This window comes from Armigeres subalbatus, chromosome 2, assembly GCF_024139115.2.
Source record: "Armigeres subalbatus isolate Guangzhou_Male chromosome 2, GZ_Asu_2, whole genome shotgun sequence".
In the NCBI taxonomy this organism is placed as follows: Eukaryota; Metazoa; Arthropoda; class Insecta; order Diptera; family Culicidae; genus Armigeres; species Armigeres subalbatus.
In genome coordinates this window covers 387,144,426-387,168,079 of record NC_085140.1, presented here as the reverse complement: position 1 = coordinate 387,168,079, position 23,654 = coordinate 387,144,426, and the positions used below count along the sequence as shown (strand labels likewise).

General features: G+C 40.0%; 1 protein-coding gene across 15 annotated transcripts in view; it reads left to right on the top strand.

The window, feature by feature from the left end:
• LOC134213183 (tubulin monoglutamylase TTLL4) overlaps window positions 1-23,654 on the top strand; it is a 115,508-nt gene that overhangs the window by 77,132 nt on the left and 14,722 nt on the right. For 9 of the 15 annotated variants that reach the window (XM_062691876.1, XM_062691878.1, XM_062691877.1 and 6 more), the window contains 2 exons: window positions 13,019-13,729; window positions 13,872-14,772. In XM_062691876.1, coding sequence (XP_062547860.1) covers window positions 13,019-13,729; window positions 13,872-14,772 — 1,612 coding nt within the window. The other 6 variants (XM_062691874.1, XM_062691873.1, XM_062691885.1 and 3 more) reach the window with 5 other exon arrangements.

Here is a 23,654-nt window from a genome sequence, read left to right as displayed (position 1 = left end):
GGGATTAGGGGTTAGGGACGATGGTCCCGTTGGTCGCACCGACTCACTCTAGCTGATGTCAGAAGGACAACATAGTGCCCAGGCTGCATATCTTGGCTGTGCATATGCACAGCAAATGTTTCGAAATGGACAAATTGATATGAAATTTGCGAAAAAGAATCCACGTGTCTTGGAGGGACTCGAACCCTCAACCTCCTACTCTCTAGCTAGGCATGATAATCCCTACACAAAAAGACCACTTAAAGGTCACGTTTGCGGAAAAGCCATCAGAATCCGAGTACCAACCTCCACCGTGGTTAGCTCTTTTTTACAAATTGAATATCTTTCGGATGCTTGATTTGTCCAACCTCCATCTTGACCTTTGAGTGGTCTTGTTGTGTAGGGGTTATCACGCCTATCTAAAGATTAGGAGGTTGAGGGTTTGAGTCCCTCCAAGACACGCAAATTTTCGCAAATTTCATATCAATTTGTCCATTTCGAAACATATGCTGTGCATATGCACAGCCAAGATATTTAACAGAGAAATATTTGCCAACTGACAAAAATCGCAATTTATGTACGTGACTGTTCATGAAAAATAATAGGATCGAAGGATGGGGAGCACTGTGTGACATTTCCGGAGCAGCATTTGAGGGAGTTCAATCGAGACACGCTAAGAGAGCATATTATTCATGCTCAAATTGTTCTATGAGTTGGAGGAGCTTAAAAAAGTCTGATCAGTTTGAAGCTTCAATCCAAATTTAAATTAGGTGATTGTGATTTTTAAGCGGTAAGTGAAATAATTCAAGCCATCGAACCTGTTCAAGCTGCTGTGGAACTACTCTGACGTGAGTTCCGCACTCTGTATGAAGCTGACGTGACGCTCTAATTTATTTGTAGCAATTATCAAATCATGTCACATAAATTGCCGCTAACCTATAACAAGAGTATTAACAATAGTTTGGGCTTGGCACAAAGCACTATGCTTGGCACTTGACCGGTCACCCGTTGAGGCAGGAACTTCCGAACACGGGGAACTTCCTGTCGGAAAAGGATTGATCGACCGGATTATCCGAATAATCAGGGCCGGATGTAGGGGGGTGTCCGGAGCCCCGGTCCCCACAAATCTTATGTACTAAAATCTTTGTACATTTTAGTTATTTCTCTATCAGATCATGGCTAGGCTTGCCAGCAATCCTTTCTAGTTATTAAATCCATTGATGGATTATTTTGTTGGCCACCAAGGCAGCAAGAAGGCCATCAACTAGAAACGACATGAGACAACTATGCTTGGGACGGCAGTATACCCCATGATAAATTTCTTTTAAAAAGCCTCCATTACGGGGGACACCGGTTCTTATTATGCATTTCAACTTTTTTTTTACACAGAAGATTCTTGATCGATATTGTCTTGAAAGCTCTCTTGCTTTTGTTTGCAGACTTGTCGAAAGTAGTCCAGTACATATATCCAATTATGTTCAATTCCACACATCTTAAAAATCTTTGGACATTCGTTGTTAATATCTTAATTATCTCACATGGTAACGCTGTACAGGAGAAGTGCTTTAGATTGATGGACAGTGTTTGATCGTAAACCAGCTTAAGGATGAATGAAGGACTGGCATAAATAATAAATTATGATGCCATAATAAGATCAGGATGTGTAGCAATAGTAGAAATAATCATATCAATAATACATCACTGGTCAAGGTTAAATAAGCCTCAAGAACTGAAAATAGATTGAGGAAAAATTAGCAATGAATAACATGAAAGTTATTTTTATTAAAGTGATTTGCAACAGTTTAAGATATGAATCTCTGTAATAAAGATAAAAACCCAAAATAATCCACCTAGCGTTGGTGGTGCCTTTCTCGCGCATTATAAAAATAAGAAAAACATATAAGAGAGGCCAAATTTGCACTTTAGGAGTATAGATTTTACTTTTCCCTTCAATTTATGTCCATTTGCGTCATTTGAATGTATTGCAGCGGTTTCTGTAAAAAAAAATTCTATTTTCAATTTTTTTTTCCAAGGGGGGGACCCTTGGCAAAAAACAATGTTTTTTGAATAACTCTGGAACGTAAAGGCCGATCGAATTAATTTCCAATAGGAAACAACTAGACCGCAATCCGCGTCGATTGCAACTTGTTGCGAGCAAACTGGATAAGCTAAGTAACAAAAAGTGTGTCTCACATTTTTGTACACACACATACAGACATCAACTCTACTCGTCGAGCTGACACTATGGACCTCCTATCAAAAGTTCGGTTTTGGAGTGATCCTATAGCCTTTATTGTATATTTAGAAGTTGTTAGCATCAGAAAGTCGAGCACATCTGTATATGGAGGCCCATATACAGATGTGCTCGACTTGCGGTTAGCGGCAGTATACGAATAAGGCAAAAAGGGATTTTCAACCCTAGGCTGGCTCATCTCTGAAGTTTGAAGGTATTGGAGAAGATGGTTGCCAAAATATTGGCAGACACAAAAAAGTTTAAATTCACCTTAAATTAGCCAAAGACTGAAACAATGAAACTAAATTAATTTATGACATGAAACGTCAATTTAAAGTACTTTTATTTTCGAAATTTTTATTTTAGGTCTTCAAAATTATATCGTGAATTTTTTTAAAAATAAATATAATTTTTAAATGGAAGTTAAGTGGTGAACACATTGTATTTTTCACGAATTAATAGATTCGCTCGACGAAAATTAATTTTGTCTTTGAATACATTTTCAACAACCTTTTTATAGATTCAGTTTGTATAGATCAGTTCTTACAGAATTAAATAGGGGTACTGTTCTGTTTTCAATCTCACTGAACATATATTCATCTCATGGCAAAACAGAGAAATACAGCATTAATCTTGTCGCTTCTTTTTGCTAACATGCGTGCTAACTGCTGAAAAAAAATTACTTTGGGAATTTCCAAAGCGATTTGAACTGGAATTCAGGGAGGAATGTATTCTCGCAAGATATTCCGCGAAATATAAGGATAGTTACGCAAGAATTCCGGGAAAAATTTCCTAAGGTATTCCTGAAATAATGTTCGCAGAAAATGTTGAGCAATTTCTGCAGTAGCTTCAACAGCAGTTAGATTTTTGCAGAAATATTAATGCAACTTTAACGATAATTCCCAGATGATTTACCACAGGAAAAAAATCCACAGGAGGCAAGAGAAGGAATTTGCACAGGGTGTCGACTACCTGGAAAACCTGGAAAGTCAGGGAAAGTCAGGGAATTTCGTTTTGGACCTGGAAAGTCAGGGAATTTTGATTAAGGTCAGGGAAAAAATCACAAATCCAAAAATTGACCTCAAAAGTAAGGCCGTCTTCAGTGTCTCGTACTTGACTCGACTCGACGAGACACTGAAGACGGCCTTACTTTTGAGGTCGAAATACGTATCTGTCAAGATACAATTAAGTGGTGGAATTCAATGGGATTGTATAAACTCGTCTTATGACAGGTGAAAACATTCCACTAAAAAGCCCAAAATAATTTTCTTATACTTTTTGTTGTTGAAACAATACGATGAAGGTTAGAAGGTGCAAAGTTTGATAATGATTCACAGACACCATGGGCGGAGATAGGTTTAAAAACATTCATGAACTTCCATTTGGTGATGGGCTTCTAAAATCGATTCTCACATCCTTAGGTGGTCATGTAGAGAGAATGATAGTGGATAAACGCATCATATGGTCTAACTCGTGTACGTAGGTGGCGATGGTCTCAATTAAACGTTACTCGATACTGCATAATCATGCTCGGATGCAAGAGGAGGATAATGTTGTTGTCAATGGTAATGTTTCAATATTACATTCGCTGCTTTAGATGATTATAAAACAATTTCATCAGGAAATATTCAGGTTGATCTTCGAGAATTTTGTCCAGAAATTACTTTAGAATTCTCACTGAAACATAAAAAAATCTCATGGGATTTAAAAAAAGCCGTCTCGATAGGTTTTATCCTGGAGCTCCTCGATGGATGTTCAGTTGATTTTTTTTTCAAAAGCTCCGCTCCGAAAACTTTGTATATTGTATGGTATTCACTCAAACAGTCTTGCAAAATGTCGTGACCATCACCAGATGATCAGATATGAAAACAAAAACCACCACGCTTTTAAATGATGTTCTTTACTGACAATCACTGCAAGCGCATCGTGACATGTAGAAGCTGACACGTGAGTACCTTAGGTAAGCGTGACACCCAGATTGACAACCACAAGCTGAGAGCCATAAAGAGCATCAGGTCGGTCAGCTGTCAAAAGTGCAGGTGAGCACCGTTATTGATTGATTTTTGTCGTTTGATTGACTGACGTCGTTTTTAATTGATAAATTGATAAATCAATAGTTAAATTAAGGGTTCATTCACAAATTACATAACGCTAATGGACCTGGGGCTGAAAGCCCCACCCACCCTCTCGTAACGTATTTTGTATGGGAGGGTTTTGAAATTGTATGGGCCGTATTTGTGAATGGCTCTAACTAAATTTTTACCAATTTGATCCAGACTATCTTTTGAAAAGGCCAAATTTTTTTTATTGATTTTTTCAAATGGATACAATCAAAAACGACGCATCCTACAAAAAATGTTATATGGGTGACTATCGCAAAATCAGTCAAAGTTTCTAATTAAGATATCGAAACAATTCAAATTGAGCCCTACACTGAAAAAATCAGTTTCAACACTTTCAAAAATTAAAACTCGATTTGCGAAAAACGCTTTTTTGATTTGTATGAAATTGTGTCTCAAGATAGGTGATTATGTTCCCTACCAACCGTCCATACATCGCAAGTTGGCACTTTGAAGGAAAAAAAGTTTTTCTAACAAAAACTTTTTCTTGTCGAAATTATTTTCAGTGTATTTTTATCCGTTGCGATTAGTTACGACCTAAATATTGTCTGCTTGACTGTACAAAAATATTTAAATATATGTATGTATATGTTAAATCCACTGGCACTCCTTGACACTGAGAAAAAAAATCAATTCCGAAAAGAAAAATTTTTGTTAGAAAAACTTTTTCCCTTAAAAGTGTCAAGTTTGCGATGTATGGACGGTTGGTAGGGAACATAATCACCTATCTTGAGACACAATTTCATACAAATCAAAAAAGCGTTTTTTCGCAAATCGAATTTTAATTTTGAAAGTGTTGAAACTGATTTTTTTCAGTGTATGGCTCAATTTGAATTGTTTCCGATATCTTTATTAGAAACTTTGACTGATTTTATGATAGTCACCCATACAACATTTTTTTGTAGGATTCGTCGTTTTTTAATTGTATCCATTTGAAAAAATCAATAAAAAAAATTTGGCCTTTTTCAAAAGATAGTCTGGATCAAATTTGGAAAAACTATGTATGTACTTTTCTTTTAATAGCACATCTTAAAATATTGCACAAAAAGTCAATATAAACAATAAGAACACTTAAATGTTCCCAAAAATTCTATTTTGGCTTCATGCATTTTTATCACAGCAAAAATCCATTAATTCCGCTAAGTGGATTATTCCATTGCTGTCGAGCGTTGATTTCGAACCAAACACCGCATAGGTCAAGTGATCATCACGATAGTCAAGATGACATGGATATGACAACCACAACATCAGGAAAGTTTTCCTATCATTCATGCTGGTGATCACAGGCAAAAGAAGTGAAGACATGGTGAGTGACCAAGCGCTAATTGCTAAAATGTCACTTTCATGGTGATCATTACACCAAGCATGTGAGATCCACATTGAGCATCACAATTGAGTACTTGACACATGACCTGGATTTTGTTATTGTCACGCTTTGCGTGACTTGTACGGTGACACTTTGCAGCACTGCACTCAAATTTTAACTAAATGTCTTCGTGAAGGGATTCATATAAAAAATATATAAAGGAATCTTCAAACATATTTCCACGAGTTCTTCAAAAAACTATTAGATGTTCCTTATTAAGTTTCATTGCTTGTTGCAGTTGTCTCACATCTAGTTGATAATAGTTAAACTTTCTATAAATAAAACAATGCTGGAACTCCAAGACCATTTTTGAAAAAAAAAACAAACTGAAAATCGATCAAATTACTGGAGTAGGTGAAGCTCCCCTCAGCATTTGAGACTAGTTATGGCACTTCTTCACAAACATTCCCTATTTTTGATATTTTTCCATGGGACCATTGATTTATTTAAACAGAAATTAAACGACCTGAGTGTATTCAGACCAAATTATTTAAATTATTGCAGTGGTTAGAATGTTTTGCTGGGCTTAATGTAAGTGCTGCATATAGATTTATTCGAGCTTGTAGGGATTGCATTCTTGATTATCTGGATGATACCAAGCAACCCGTAACTATTTTTAGAAGTCCATAAACTCTACAGAATAAGAATTCTTACTCTGTAAGTATATTTGAGAGCCATTAAGGTTTCTCGATGTTCACGGAAATAACTTATCCGGAAGATTTTTTAACGGCTTTAGAACGATCGCTAGAAGCTTTCACGATTGTTTAGAAAGAGTTCAAAAGTCGTGTCAAAGATACAAGATTTCACACAATTTTCCACAAAGATAATAAAAACTTCAACGATTTGAAGAAGTCCGTCAGTAGTCTTGGAGGTCTCCAGGGAGTCCGTGAGAATTCCAAATGGTGGATGTGGACACCAAAAAACTTATTACATTAATTGCAGCTAATTTTACCGATGTGAATTTTGAAAATCTTTCAGGAGTTCTGCGCATTTACTTAGATTTTTGCGAACGACTTGAATTACCTATCGATATTCTACGAATCCTTAATGTTCTATTTCTAGAAGTGATTAGACTTCCAGTAGCTCAGGAATTCATATGGACTTCAAGGATTCACACATGCAGAGATTTTCATACGCTTTAAAAAAACATTTTTCATACCTGGAATTTTTCGAGGAATGGTCTGGAAAGTCAGGGAATTTTATTCTCAAATTTGAGTCGACACCCTGTTGCACACAAATAATAAATTATAACATCAATTATCGGAAGATTTTTCGCATAGAGTCGCGGAGCTTTACCTGTGAAACCAAGACAGTAATTCAGTGAATTTCCATTTTTTGCAGGAGTTTTCTCAAGATTTTCCCCGAAAAATCTTCTTCATTTTTATAAAACCAACTTGAGGAGAGAACCTTCAGAAAATTGAGTTCTCCATAGCTTGTATATGTATAAAATAAAAGTGGGTGGTAATCCAGTTGCAGCAAAAAAAACCCAGATTAATCCACCTAGCGTTGGTGGTGCCTTTCTCGCATTTAGTTAAGACATCAACCTTATATGGGGTTTATATGGTCCGATGTACCATTTTCGTCATAACTTTTAAACGCAACGACCGATCGTTATCAAATTCAATAGTGATCAACAAGGCTTTGTCCCCTGTAGAATAAAACTTGTTGCGAGAAAATCGGTCAAGGATTACTATACGAAAAGTTGTCTAATGTTTTTTATAGCTTTTGTGCACACACATACACACACACATACACACGGACAGACAGACATGTGCTCAATTTGTCGAGCTGAGTCGATTGGTATATAACACTATGGGTCTCAGAGGCTTCTATAAAAAGTAGGTTTTTAGAGTGAAATGATAGCCTTTCGGTACAACTTCGTTGTACGAGAAAGGCAACAACACAAACACTGCGAGAGGAATACAGCAGATTCACGCACACTTTTATTTATTTTGAGAACTCATTTATAATAACAAAAATGGGGTTTTCAGGCGTATTTGGCCAGAATTTAATTCTGGTCGTGTGGATTTGGCGCGGATTGGATTAAATGCCGCGCGGAAATGTCACAATTTTGATTTTAGTCGATGCGTATTTGTCGCGGATTACAGAGGCGTCGCGTCCGCATGTGCAACCTTGGATACTTGGATTATGTGCATTTGTCATATGTTTAGTACAAATTAAACGATTAGGTAAAAATACATAATCGTAAAATATGCACGGATTTTTTACAGGCGACATGTGATATGACTATGAGGCAACTGAAACGATGCGGGCGCGTTATATTTTACTCCACGATACCGAAACGACGCACCGCCACATGTTGTCCAACACGTGCACTTTCAGCAGAGAACGGTTTGCCATGCATCATACTCGCATTATTTTATATGTGTAGGTCACTCGCTTTAAAGTGATTATGGAATGAAGCCCGTGGTGAATTTCAAATTCACCACACGTTTATCTACATACATTTCCAAAAGCCCAGATCTGGCGTAATAGTTTTCGTACAGAGCCGAAACTTAAATTATGATTATTCAGCATAACTAAGCAAACGATCTACCATTATTTCAGCCCCATACGCGTTATGGTTCTTTCATCTAGTGCTCTTGAAAAAATATTGGAAAAGCACGTAGTTTACAAAATGACCGATTTCTGACTTTATTGTATAATCACCTTAACCGCAATCGACGATGTATAGGTAGCCAAAGCGTTCATCGCTGGCAGTGCACGGTTTGCTGCCGATGCAGAAAAGCACATCGGTTTGGTGCCTACCAAGTAGGGGAAGAGGCCCCAGAAAGTTTCAAAATAGTGCATGGGAAGGTCGGAAAAACCGAAGATTTCCACATTTTGAAGAAACATCTAACATTTAGTCATCAACGTCAACAAAACCAAATCGTTGGATGTAAACACGGCGACTCCTTCCAGTTTCACAGTAGCCGGGCAACCAGTGGAGAATGTTGAAAGCTTCCACTAGCTTGATAGCCAAATGGCGTCAGACGGCGGTACCAAGATCGACATAGGCGCACGGATCAAGAAAGCAAGGGCTGCCTTTGCGAGTTTAAGAAATATCTGGAAAACAGGCAGATAAGTGAACGCACCAAAATACGAATTTTCAACTCTAACGTGAAATCTGTGCTGTTATACGCCAGCGAAACATGGTGTGTATCAGTGGAGTACACTCAACGGCTGCAGGTGTTCATTAACAAATGCCTGAGGTATATAATTCGGGCCTGGTGATCTCAAACAATGAGCTCCATCGTCGTTGTCACCAGAGGCCGATAGCAACAGAAATTCGGGATCGGAAGTGGGGCTGGGTCGGCCACACTCTACGTAGGGGCGGAAACGAAATCTGTAAACAAGCATTAGACTGGAACCCAGCGGGACATCGCAGCAGAGGCAGACCCAGAGGCTCATGGCGGCGAAGCCTCAATAAAGAAATAAAAGAAGTCGACCGAAATCTAACCTGGCAACAGGTTAAAGCGATAGCCGGGCAACGCTCAGGATGGAGATCTTTCAAGTCGGCCCTTTGCACCACCGGAGGTGTACAGGATCCGTAAGCCTAAAAGCAACTAACTATCTGGTTGACCTTTTGCATAATGTAAAAATTCCCATGAATAGCGTTACAAATAAGATAATAATGCAGTGTTTGCTTAGCTAGGGGATATTTCCCCCTTCCCCTAGGTACTTATACCGCTTCAAACAGCGCATGCGCGTTTGGTTCAAGAGCGCGCAATCGGAACAGAATAGAAAAAGAAAAGAGACGGTGATTAAATAAATTTTCTGCGCTCTCAAAGCGTTCCATGGTGAAAGTCCAGTTTTGAATAAGCACATCAGATCAAAAGCGTTTTAATATTTCATATTGATTGAGATTTTTACCTATGGTGAATTTTTCGTCAAATCCAATATCCAAAATATTTAGGAGCTATTCACCATGTGGCCAACTTAGGGGATAGAGGGGTAGGAAGAATGTCCATGGTTCACACAAATTAATGAAACATTGCATGATCAGATGTGTACGCTGATGGAGGGAAGAACACATCTAAAACTGTTCAACATCTGTCCACGTGGTATGAAAATAGCCCTTCGGATTCATCAAAGGAATAAACTAAAATAGAATAATTAATAGTTGAGGGACGTTTAGATTATAAACTTCATTGTATAGACTCCATTTTTCTGATATGTATGACATGCTAATTACAAATGTGTATTAGCAGTCTAATCATTCTTAATATAATTCAATTTTCTGAACACATAACGGGACCGCTTTGCGATTTGGGCGTAACTTATTTTGTAAACAAACATTCTAAGGCGAATTCCTGCTAAAACAAGCATTTCATGAGGAAACCACGGTATGGATCCGACAGATTAAGCTTTCCTCTACCAGATAAGGGAATTAGTTTAGGATGAAAACGCTTGCATTCTTCGGAATTCATAAAGCAATGTTTGTTTACAAAATAAGTTACGCCCAAATCGCAAATCAGTCCCGATAACTATTAAGACTTGTCTCATTCTTCGAAATAACTTGAATTAAAATTAAAAGATAACGTTTCATTAAATAGATGTCTTATATGTCATATTGAAAAGCATTATGATTCTCCAGATTAGTTTGCTTTTCAATTTAACGCGTTGTCACTTCAAGTTTAGTTTGAATTTAATTCCATAAATGGTATGTAGCTTAGAAGCAGATACTGCCGTAATCTGGAAAAGTGACGTAAACGCCATTTTCCACAAATGGTGTTACCGGGTAGTACTCATCGAGCTCTTTAACAGAAAAATGGAAAACATGTATGTTGTTATTTGTTAAGTTTGTACTATCCCATTTAACAAATACGTATTTCGACCTCAACAGTAAGGTCGTCTTCAGTGTCTCGTACTTGACTCGACTAGTCGGCAAAAAATGTGAACCATACGAGGTGACTTGGCGAAATGCGAGAAAGGCTACTAGGTGCCATAAATTGGGTTTTGCCTTTCTCGTACAACAAAGTTGTACCGAACGGCTATCATTTTTTATAGAAGTGTCAGAGACCCATGATGTTATATACCAATTGAGATTCTCACGTCTGAATGTGTGAGTGGCGATAAAAGGAAAACAAACACTCCTAGATGGTGCCACTCAGCAAAGATTGGGTAAAAATGAGTATATTTCCATAAATTTTTTGACTCTTTTGAAATCATTGTGATGACCCAATCATTTTTGAGGTTATGAGCAGAAGGAAAACAAACATGTTTTACACATGACGAATTGCACATTAGTGTGCGAGCGTTAAACGTCACTCATCTCTATATCTGCTCGTCGAACTGAACATATGTCTATCAGTCGGTGTGTATGTGTGTGTGCACACAAAAACCGAAAAACATTTTCATATAGTAATTTTTAACCGATTTCAACAAGTGCAACAAGTTGCATTCGATTCGGAATAAATCCTAGTTGATCACTATTGAATTTAATCACGATCGGTCATGGTGTTCAAAAGTTATGAAGAAAATGATGTGTTGAACCGTATAAGCGTGGTTGGTTGATTCGCTATACAGCGTTTGCAAGAGCCGTATGTAGGCAATTATTTATGATGTGTAGCATATCAAGGCGAAACCAAGCGATTGAATCGAGAAAGGCATCGTCACCGCTAGGTGGATTAATCTGGGTTTTTGAACTACCTATCTATTTACAAAAGAGATAATTTGCCGTAATTATGGAAATTAATCTTGAAAATAAAAATTAATGCATGAACTCTAATACAAAAAAAAATGAATATCAGCCCCGAGAGTATATTATATAAACTATGTGAAATTTTCAAAATAAATTATTAAAGAAATTATGTATTTCTTATTAAACCCAATCAGCCCACAGTCCGATATCAATGGGTATCTAATACAAGTTCATTGTGCTCCTTTATTGAACAAACGTCCAGTTATAGGTTCTCACCTTCGTAATTGAGCCGCTGGTATCGTCACTGTAAAGAGCCAGCCCTAGTGTTGGTGGCAGCTTTCGCATACACTGACCCCTCTACTGAGTGTATCTTATGAATGGTTGCGGAGAAAGCATGCATGGGAATATTTAATATTTCTTACTACGGAGCGCTATCCTTTGGTAGCTTATTCGTGTTTACCGTACTAAATAACGATCGAATACAAACGTACCTCCAAAGCTACACCAGAAACCGCGAGAGAGGCAACGAATCCGTCAAATTACAAACAGTTCTCACGACACTGATGCCTAATACATTACTGTGGTGTTTGTAATGAAATCGTAGTCTCTTCGTCATTCGGGATAAGAAGAACGTGATTATTTTTTTTATAATTCAATGCGTGTATAAGTCTCGAATTTTGGCAGAGACGTAGTAAGATCTTTTAGGTTAGTATATTGTAGCTACTAGTGTTTAAGAGTAGACACCACATTGTGGTAGGCTTGTGGCAGGTTAAGTGATTCTTGGCGGAAGTGGCCCTCAGCACGTTTGCGAAATTGTTCCTAGTAGGGAAACCGGGTCTGAATCGTTAACGACAATATCCCTATCGTCAAGTGAGTAACGCTAATATAGAGGGCCAGCGACGTATGAAGATCTGTCATCATAACTGAAAACCAGCAGCCGGAATAGTGAGCTATTTGTATTGTACAGTTCGCTGCTATAGGGTGGTGATCTAATGAGGATGACGGCTTCTATTTATCGCACCTTTAGTTTCGACGGGAATATTACATTTTTTTAATCAATGCACTATGCAACAAAGAGATAGTGACATGAAAGATTTCCATTGTGATTTCTATATCGTGAAATTTTGTATTGTGATAGAATGAAATTATCACAGGCTGGTTGATGAATTAGTTCTATACCCCATATACATTATGTCCGAGACCTTCTAGTAGCAACAGTAACAATACACGACGTGTGGAAAAGCTGTGCGCAAAATATGGAGAGCACTTCTTAACTCCGTTTTTGTTTCGCGAAAAAGTTGGGGCAAATATATGCGCGAATCGTCATCACCTAAAGTGCTTTATCGGAAAACTGAAAATTCACACCGTAGCAACGCACATTAACTTCGCCTCTTCTTTGCTCTCATTGAGCTGGTTGCGATTGCTGTCTGACCGGGAGGCCAAATCAGTGAAATCGAAAAGCGAATTATGTATAACGTGTTCAAGTCGGACTGCAGCAGCTCCAAACTTTCCTAGCATGATTCAAACAGTTGTTCTTAATATAGCATCCGCGTTGCTATACTTTTGCTATGAGTGTTTCAGATATGTAATAATCGCCACGCTAATTGCTTCTACTGTCACGAGGCGACAGAGTGCAAAACTGAATACTAAGTGTTACCTTTCTTTGTTCCTTCCAGATAACGACGAAGTTCGCCACCATCATGGATTTCAAACAGCATAATGGTCAGCAACAGTTTTCTAGAACTAACTCCAGTCTCAAGCATCAATCATCGATTACGTCCAGTATATCGTCATCATCGTCAAGAGCCACACAAAAAGTCACCCTACGAAGAAGATGTCGCAGTGAGAGTCTTCCGATGGCACCGATGTCTGAATCCAAAAGTGGCAAATCACGAATTCACAGTCACTTTCACCACCAACCTCAGCAGCATAATAACAAGATGAAAGGAGAAACGCCAACCCTGCTGATTGAGTCCTTTAGTTTACACAACCATGGCCGTAAGACGCTTCCAATCATAGCTAGCAATGAACTGCCAAGCATAACAATCAATAATGCTAAGGAAAACGTCATGCAGAACGGCCATGTCCGGCTTGAAGGCGGAATCAATGCCAAGGATGTCTACATGAACGAACTGGACACCTATAGGAAAGATCGCCGCAGCGGATACTACATGCCAGGAGAGCGACAGCTTGAGTCCCGATTCGCTCGTAACCTGGAGAGCTCGTTCAATCCACGTAACACGATGTATGACCGAAGCAATCGAAAATTGCGGGCACGGAGCGAGTCGGAACCCCATGAAATCTACACCAGTGCTTCGATGATCAATGGAAACTCGGGGAGTGGGCGATCTACACCTGCTTGGGCAAACCGGGATCAGATGCGTGACGTAAGTATGCAATATTTGTTTCCCTCATTGCCGATTTCTTCCTCTTTATATTTTTATCTTATATTTCTAACTGAATTAAAAATTTGAATTCAAATGAAAAAATGATTACCCAAGTAAGCTAAGAGCATTATTATTATTACAGATATCCCTTAAACGGACGCGTGATAACATTTCTCCAACTCTGGAAACCGACGAAACCTTGGAATTCACCGCATTCCCTATCGGTCAGAAGGATTCGCCGCCGTCGAAAATGTTGAATGCCGTCGAAAGCAACGTACTGGAAGAAGCGGCCAGCGCAGCCCAACAACGTCTCGGAAAACCCACGAAGGGCTCTGGCAACGCAAATGGTACGCGGTTTATGAAAACTGTTCGATCTCGCAGCGGAACTGCCGTAAACAAATACAAATCTTGTCTGAAATCGGCTCCGACTACCGTTTCCGCCATCGTTGCCTCTGGTGGTTCGGTTGGCCACATTGTTGGCCGAAAATCCGTTTCACCTCCCTTGCTCAAACCCTTGGCCGGTTCTACCTCACCTACTCCATCTGGTATGTCAACGGGAACTAGCGGCGGAGAGTCAGTTCACACGCAAGACCTCGATACAGAAACCATTGGGCACTCGGATGTGGGAGAAGATGACGATTTAGATGACGAATGTGATGGCGAGGATGACGATCTGGGCGACGAGCTGGGAGACGACGACGAAGCACTGAATGGATCGATAACAGATTCGGAGGACAACTACCAAACTCATTTAGCGGCCTATCAGGCTAGAACCAAATCCAGCCCGTCGTCACCAACGCCATCGCTGGCCCGGGGACCGGTAACGTCCATCGGTTGCGTGCTGGGGGGTAGCCCATCGAAAGGTCCACTATCGCCAAGTTTATTCCCATATGTGCCACCGTATATTACATTCTCCAACCACGAAGAGAAGGGTCCCGATATGCCACCTGCCATTCACAAAGTGCTCAAATGGAAGATGACGTTGATAACGCCGATTGTCGTGCGAAAGGTGTTAATTAATAGCGGATTTCGACTTCTAAAAAGTAAGTACTGCTTTGATATTGGTTAGTGCAAACAAGTTTTATCGAATGCAACTTATGTTATTGCCAGAGTAAAGCTTAATAGCAAATCGATAATTTGTTTTATTGATATGAAGTCGCCGATATTGATAACCCAGGTTGATATCCTTTTTGGTCAAAATCTTTAGAAGATAAATCTACCTGTCACATCATATCGAAAACAATTCCTGCTGTCGATAATAGCAAACAAAACTAATTTTGATACTGGGTTTCAATAACAAATAAGTAAAGTTTGATATCATATTATATGTACAATTTAGGAATCTACAGCAATCAATTACGGAAATTGGAATTTGAAAACAAATGATGATTTCATTTGATGCTAATATCAAAAAATCCAAAAGATGCTATCAATGTGCCCTCAAGATGATATTAGACCGGGTGATGCTTCGTATTTCCTTCAACGTTGAAAATTGTTTCTACATCTACATTAACTTAGTGTTCATTTATTCATACTGCTTCATTGTATGTTCACAGATAAGTATTTCGCCCTCAATATCTTAAATCGCCTTGAGTATCTTAAATCGAGGCAAATACGAGCATATAATGTGGACACCGTATTTATGTGGGTATTACAGTATTACCTATCTGTCCCGTCAAAAGGTTTTCGGGGGAACCTAACGAACTGTGTAAACTAGAAAAGCAGACATTCTTACACATGCGATAAATGGTGTAATGGTAATTTAGTATATTCATTATAAAGGTAGTAACGTGGTCTGCTTTTCAACTTAGTATTCTATTACCATTTCATCAGTTATCAATTGAAAGCATTTCTATGCCCCCCATTGCATGAATTTGTATATTGGGTGGGAAGTACAATGGAAACACTATGTCCACGGAGTCGATAATATTTCCAACCCGAAAACATCGTAGACCAGACCGAGAACGCTACGCCTTTGCTCGCAAGACTACTGGAGAAGTCATCTTCTAGTAAATGCGAACTTCTTTGTAGCTTTGCTTATATTATTAGGTTATAAGCGCAGCACGCTGAAAGGAAAGAAACTTTGAAAAGCTATTTTCCTAATAACTTGCTCGTTGAAATGGGCTAAGAAATGTTGTAGCTGTTCGATGGGACGGCAACTGGAATTCTTGATGGAAGATAAAAAAAATTCTGGACTGTCTGGAAAACGCCATCGAGAGTACGAGGGGTACGCGAGAAAACTTCCGGAAGCTACAGCGGCGGAAGGAGAAGAAACTGAAAGAGCGCATGGCAAGATACCGGAGATGCAGAAATTTACTCATCCGTCAAATCACAGATCAACCTGACTACGTTAAGGACAAGCAGAAGAACCATAGGATGCTTAAAAAAAAGTCCTGGAGCGTGTTCGAATCGCTGGGAAATTGTTTCTCAATAAGCAGTTTCAGGAATAGCGTTTGAAAAAAGACGAAAATGTGAAAAAGTACTTGCTCAAGTTTGAAAAACTGTTCCGAGAAGTGCAGAAGGTGTCAATCGAAGAAGGGGATGTTGTTTTCCAGCTTTAACTGTCGCTACCGAAGTCCTACAACGTTTTTATCACATCGTTAGAAGTGATCCAGCACAGCCAGCTAATCCTGGATTACGTGAAGAAAAAGCTAATGGACTAGTCTGCAAAACGAGTGAATCATAACAGCGGTGAATCATAAAAACTCTAGGCAGAAGCTAATTCCGGGTAAATTTAAATAAATTAATAAATTTTTTGAAGGAGTCATCTACTCTTGTGCCTTTTTTCGGGCAAATGTGTACTTTTAAATAAGGAATCATCTACTCTTTAGTCTTTGTCCGGGAAAATGCGTACTTTTAAAAAATGAGTCATCTACTCTTTTGCCTTATTCCGGGCAAATGCATCCATTTAAAGAAGTAGTCATCTACTCTTTTGCTTCATCCCGGGCAAATGCGTACTTTCAAAGAAGGAGTCATCTACTATTTTGCATTGGCGTAAATAGGGGGGGGGGGGGCGAGGGGGGCCTGGCCCCCTCCAGACCTACTTGTGGCCCACCCCAGAAAATTTTGAAAAGTAATTCCAACATAGTCAGTTTTTATTTCATTTATTACATATTTCCTACATATTTCTTAATTTTGATTATGAATTCTATAAACATATTTTTTGTTGCGTTATCACATCTATGACCATTTGTTCTGCAAAGCATCGAAATATTTAAGTTGGACCCCCGGGAACATTTTCTCGATTTTTAAGCTAAAATCAATGCCGCTTCTAATTCAGTTGCTAGCTTAAAATAATAAATTTGTTCTGAATTTGTTTGACTAGTATCCTGGTCGCAGAAACATAAAAACATAATTGTATTAAGATATAAATATTTCTGTTCTATTAAACTACCATCCGCTTCAAAGAAAGACTGAAGCAACTACATCAAAATGAGCACATGTCCACAAATCCGGTCAATGAAATTTCGAACGACCATTCTTTCGAAAATCTTCGAGTTAATCGCTCTCGAGTTAATCGCTCGAGTTAAGTTTGCTCTCGCTATATAATTCTGGCACAGAAAGCTATAAAATTATAAAACTTAAGAATCTTTGTTACAATGACAGAAAAATCAACAACGCATTCCATTGAAAGTATTAGGACAAAACTTAGGCAACCTTCGCACTCACAACAGAAATTGCATTTTATAATCCTCAAAATATCTTGTTCCATTTAATTTTTTGACGATTTCATAAGGATCATCGTAAAACTCTTTTGTGCCTGCTTTAGTTAGAATTTGTTGTTTAGGATAAAAAAATTAGATTTAGAAACCAGTTCGTAGTGGGCTTCGTGGCCGTGCGGTTAGCGACATCAATCGTCTAGACGCATGTGCTGTGGAGTGTGGGTTCGATTCCCGCCCCGGTAAGGAGAAAACTTTTCGTAAAAACAAAAAGTTCTCCACTGGTCCACTGGGTGTTGTGTGAATGTCCTGTCCGTTGTCTCATGCTAGATGTTAAGTGTTCAGTCTGTGCGACCTCTAGTCGAAGACGGTGATTCCGTCTTTTTTTTTTTTTTTTAAACATTTCTTTTGCAGCACAATTCAGATCGATTTGGTTGCTTCTCAAGTCTCTTTGATTTTTGCAGAGAAATCTCTCACCTATTCAGAAAACCATAATAAAGCCTCTTCCTAACGTCAGTAACTACAAAAACCCTATGTTATTATGGAATTTGATTTATGACTCCTAATTTTATGACTCATGGAATTTATAACTCATGAAAAACACTTTAGGATTCCAAATTTGTGTTCATCGGTACTTAAGTATTTCAGCACATAGCATACATTTTGGAATTGCATGAATACTTATACTGATTATGACAAAATTTCGTGGAATTTATTCCACATCTAAAGAGTTTCAAAAATTTCAAGTTTCAAAAAAATCGAGATCTTTATGCATTAAGTAATCATGGAAATGCTTGAAAACTTTCAGAAATATACTCATATCGAATTTCATTTATAGATAATTCGAAGAAGATTCTTGAACCTTAGATTACACACTCATCCACATTTAGTAACATGGAGAAGACAAGTTGACACTGACACAACGTTTTGAAGCAATCACAGCATCATTGGAAATCAATTGTATTATTCGCGATTTTTTATGTTAGTTCTAGGACGAATGAGCGATAAACTTAGTCAAACAATTTCTATTGCAATCCATGCGCAAAGTGCTTTAAATCGCCTTTGAAAATTACATCCCACCAGCTGATGCCATGGCCCCCCCTAGACCGAGACTCTAGTTACGCCTATGCTATTTTGCCTTATTCCGGGCAAATCCAGAGAGAGTGCCATGCACTGATTTGCCTTATTCCGGGCATACTTTTAATTAAAGAGTCATCTACTCTTTTGCATTATTCCGGGCAAAAGCATACTTTTAAAGAAGGGGTCATCTACTCTCTTGCCTTTTCGGGGAAACTGCGTTCTTTCAAAGAAGGAGTCATCTACTATTTTGTCTTATTCCAGAGAGAGTGCCTTGCACTGATTTGCCTTATTCCGGGCATACTTTTAATTAAAGAGTCATCTACTCTTTTGCATTATTCTGGGCAAAAGCATACTTTTAAAGAAGGGGTCATCTACTCTCTTGCCATTTCGGGGAAACTGCGTACTTTCAAAGAAAGAGCATTTGCTCTTTTGCATTATCCCAGGAAAATGCGTACTTTTAAAAAAAATGAGTCATCCACTCTTTTGCCTTATTCCGAGCAAATGCATCCTTTTAAAGAAGGAGTCATCTACTATTTTGCTTCATCCCGGGCAAATGCGTACTTTTAAAGAAACAGTCTTCTACTCTTTTGTCTTATACCGGGCAAATGCGTACTTTTAAAGAAGGGGCTATCTACCCTTTTGCCTCATACTGGGCAAACACGTACTTTAAAAAAAGGGGTCATCTACTCTTTTGCCTTTTTCCGGGAAAATGCGTACTTTTAAAAAAGGAGTCATCTACTCTTTTGCATTATCTCGGGCAAATGCGTACTTTCAAAGAAGGAGTCATCTACTCTTTTGCATTATCCCGGGAAAATGCGTACTTTTAAAAAATGAGGCAAAAGAGTAATTGCCTTTTTCCGGGGAACTGCAAACTTTTAAAGAAGTAGTTATCTACTCGTTTGCCTTTTTCCGGGCAAACGCATACTTTTAAAGAAGGAATCATTTACTGTTTTGCCTTATTCCAGGTAAATACATAGTTCTAAAAATGGAAATCATATATTCTTACGACCCATCGCATTTGATACATCTTTTCAACGATTATGCCAAATGGCCTTTGGACATTTAGGTCGTTATGCCAAATGGCATTATGCCAAACGGCTTTATACCAAATGGCATTATGCCGTATGATCTCATTTCGGTAGCTAAGGCCGGCTATGCTACTGTGGCGGAATCTGCTGTAGATGGCAAGAAGCAACTCGCTGTATACGTACTTGACTTGCAGTGTAACTTATTTTTTGTTCGCCGACTCGAAGACAACGGTCTGACTGTAAGCATTGCTGTAGGAAAAGTAATCATCAACAAAGACGACCGTGTTCTATGCGTAAGATGTGTACTATGTATCGTTTATGGATGATTATAGCCTCTTCACGGTATTCTATTTGATGACATCAAAAGTAATTCATTTGCCATTCTATGGCACAAGGGTTTCGATGCTGTTTTGTGAAAATGGCAGGCAGTATACCAGCAAATAGTTCATGAAATATTGTCACAAGGAAGAGATACAAATGGAGACAACCGTTCCGTACAGTCCACAGCAGAATGAAGTGGTGGAACCGCACCTTGTTCGACAAGTCACGTTTCATGCTGCCCGATGCTAGTTTGCCGAAATCGATGTGAAGAGAAATTGTCCTTCGGCTGCCTACATTCTGAATCGCAGCCCTGGCGCAGCGTCAAGAACCCATGACGGTAGTTACGAGTCCGACGAGGATGGTAATGGCGTATAGTATCTGCCATTTATATGGAAGCTGCTGATGCGCTTGAAGATCCATTCTATAACAAATCGTTAGTGGAAATAGACCGCTGAAGATGTTCACGAATCATAGAGAACCAGAATTCCCGGTAAGTTTCTTGATTTTATTTCTGGTTTTGACGCAAATACTGGCAGTGAATATTTTTCGTTCGGCGTTTGTATACGCCTCTAAAGCACACGACCATAATTGATCGGCGGTCTGAAGCAGCGAAGCAACTTGTGCTACTGGAAGTCTCCTATCGTGAGAGTGAGCTGGCGAGTAAAGAACTGAAGATCCTTTCAAGATTCACACAAAGGAAGAAAAAAGTAAGCTGACATTCCTAAAAAAATCTGCTGGAAAGCACCTTGTGGACTGTAGGTGGGTCTCTAAAGTTAAGCATAACGAGATATTTAACGTGGACCGCTACGAGGCGCATCTGGTTGTCAATGGCTTTCAATGTCAAAGAAAGAGTACCATGTCTATCAGATGAACGCTCATTCTGCTTTCCTTAACCCTCTCTTTCCCACGACTTTTTTCAAAGATTTCAATAGGAAGGAATTATCTATGAAAAAAATTCTAGAACAAAATTTGTTTGGCATAGCTTAAATTAGTGGAAAACGAAAAAAAATGTTTTTGATTGTAAATCAATAGTTACTTGATTGTTTTCAATAGTTTCACTATTTTTACTCAAAATTGATTGTATTTACAGTCTAATGAAACCATAAAGTTGTGCCAAATACTGCTTTTTGTTGTTGAAATAAATCGACGAAAATTGGAAGGTGCAAAATTTGATGGAGCTCTACAGCTACCATGGGAAAGAAAGGGTTAACGGCATATTGAAGAAGGAAATATATATGAGACAACCCCAGAGTCTGGCGAGTTTGATCCAAATATCGTCTGCCGTCTGAATAAATCATCATACGGCCTGACACAAAAAGGAATTGGAACGAGCGATTCCATTCATTTGAGACGAAGCTCGTATTCAAGCGAGCCAGTGTGGAATGTGCCGTCGGATACGTGCCAGTATCACATAAGATACAAGCGATCTGTCATCTATGTGCTGCTGTACGATAGAAAAAGGATCTACTGCAACGGTTTGACATGGGCGATTGCAAGCCGATGGCGACCTCGTTGGTTTATTATTTATTTATTCAGACTAAGGCCGAAGTGGCCTGTGCGGTATGTAAGAGTCTTCTCCATTCGGCTCGGTCCATGGCAACACGTCGCCAGCCACGCAGTCTACGGAGGGTCCGCAAGTCATCTTCCACCTGATCGATCCACCTTGCCCGCTGCGCACCTCGCCTTCTTGTGTCCATCGGATCGTTGTCGAGAACCATTTTCACCGGGTTATTGTCCGACATTCTGGCTACGTGCCCGGCCCACCGCAGTCGTCCGATTTTCGCGGTGTGAACGATGGATGGTTCTCCCAACAGCTGATGCAACTCGTGGTTCATTCGCCTCCTCCATGTACCGTCCGCCATCTGCACCCCACCATAGATGGTACGCAGCACTTTCCTTTCGAAAACTCCGAGTGCGCGTTGGTCCTCCACGAGCATCGTCCAGGTCTCGTGTCCGTAGAGGACTACCGGTCTAATGAGCGTTTTGTAGATGGTCAGTTTGGTACGGCGGCGAACTCTATTCGAACGAAGCGTCTTGCGGAGTCCAAAGTATGCACGATTTCCAGCCACTATACGCCTCCGAATTTCTCTGCTGGTATCATTTTCGGCAGTCACCAGTGAGCCCAAGTACACAAATTCTTCTACCACCTCGATTTCATCACCACCGATGCCAACTCGCGGTGGGTGGCTCACATTGTCTTCTCTTGAACCTCTTCCTATCATGTACTTCGTCTTCGACGTGTTGATGACTAGTCCAATCCGCTTGGCTTCCCTCTTCAGTCTGATGTAGGCTTCCTCCATCTTCTCAAAGTTACGTGCCATAATATCTATGTCGTCGGCGAAGCCAAATAGCTGGACGGACTTATTGAAAATTGTGCCACTCGTGTTAATCCCTGCTCTTCGTATTACCCCTTCCAAAGCGATGTTGAATAGCAGACACGAAAGACCATCACCTTGCCGTAACCCTCTGCGGGTTTCGAAGGGACTCGAGAATGCCCCTGAAACTCGAACTACGCACATCACCCGATCCATCGTCGCTTTGATCAACCGTGTCAGTTTATCCGGAAATCCGTTTTCGTGCATTAGCTGCCATAGCTGGTCCTGATCGATTGTATCATATGCGGCTTTGAAGTCGATGAATAGATGATGTGTGGGCACGTTGTATTCGCAGCACTTCTGCAGTACTTGGCGAATGGCGAACACCTGGTCCGTGGTGGAGCGTTCGCCCATAAAACCCGCCTGGTACTGCCCCACGAACTCCCTTGCAATTGGTGCTAGTCGACGGCATAAAATTTGGGAGAGTACCTTGTAGGCGGCGTTCAGCAATGTGATTGCGCGGTAGTTGCTACAATCCAGCTTATCGCCCTTTTTGTAGATTGGACACACGACACCTTCCATCCACTCCTGCGGCAAAACTTCCTCCTCCCAAATCTTGGTAATGACCCAGTGCAGCGCTCTAGCCAGTGCCTCACCACCGTGTTTAAATAGCTCTCCTGGTAATTGGTCAACCCCAGGGGCTTTGTTGTTCTTCAGCCGACCAATCTCCTCCTGGATTTCCTGGAGATCCGGGGCCGGTAGAATTATGTCCTGCGCGCGTTCCCCTAGGTCCATCACCATACCGCCATCTTCGTCTGCCACATCGCCATTCAGGTGCTCTTCGTAGTGCTGCTGCCACCTTTGGATCACCTCACGCTCGTTCGTAAGAAGGTTCCCGTTTATGTCCTTACACATATCGGGCTGTGGCACGTGGCCCTTACGTGAACGGTTCAACTTCTCATAGAACTTTCGTGTGTTATATCCTTTATTCGTCGCCTAGGTCTTTGCCGATTATATCGAGTCGCATTATCTCTTATATTGCTCGTAATTATTGGTTTTCCAGGCGGCTTATTGGGCCTGCGCAAACCTCCTGTCTCGCCGGAGGGCCGTCGTGTCAGAGCTGTTTAGCGTCCCACCTAACACCAGGACTTGGGCTTGTGCGCTTTGAGCGGCACACGGTCGCTTTGGCGGAGCCTACTTGCGGATACATGCAGCTTTTTATAGAGGTTTAACAGGGCCCACTGTCAAACCCCACCACATCCTAGGCAGGCGCCACAACTCGCAGATGGCCTGGGGAGGGATCGTCAAGCCCTTGGACAAAGTCCCTGCTGCCCCCGGCGACCTCGTTGGAATCAAACTTGAAATTGTAAAACAGGAAGGATAATACAGAGAACTCATCGGCTGTTCAACGTACCAGGCCCTTGCGTCACATCAGTGCTGCTGTAATCGTCTTCAGTAAATTCTAGTCTGCCACAACCGATGTCCACTGATGCCATTTAAAGTGTATTTTCGTTAGCGTATG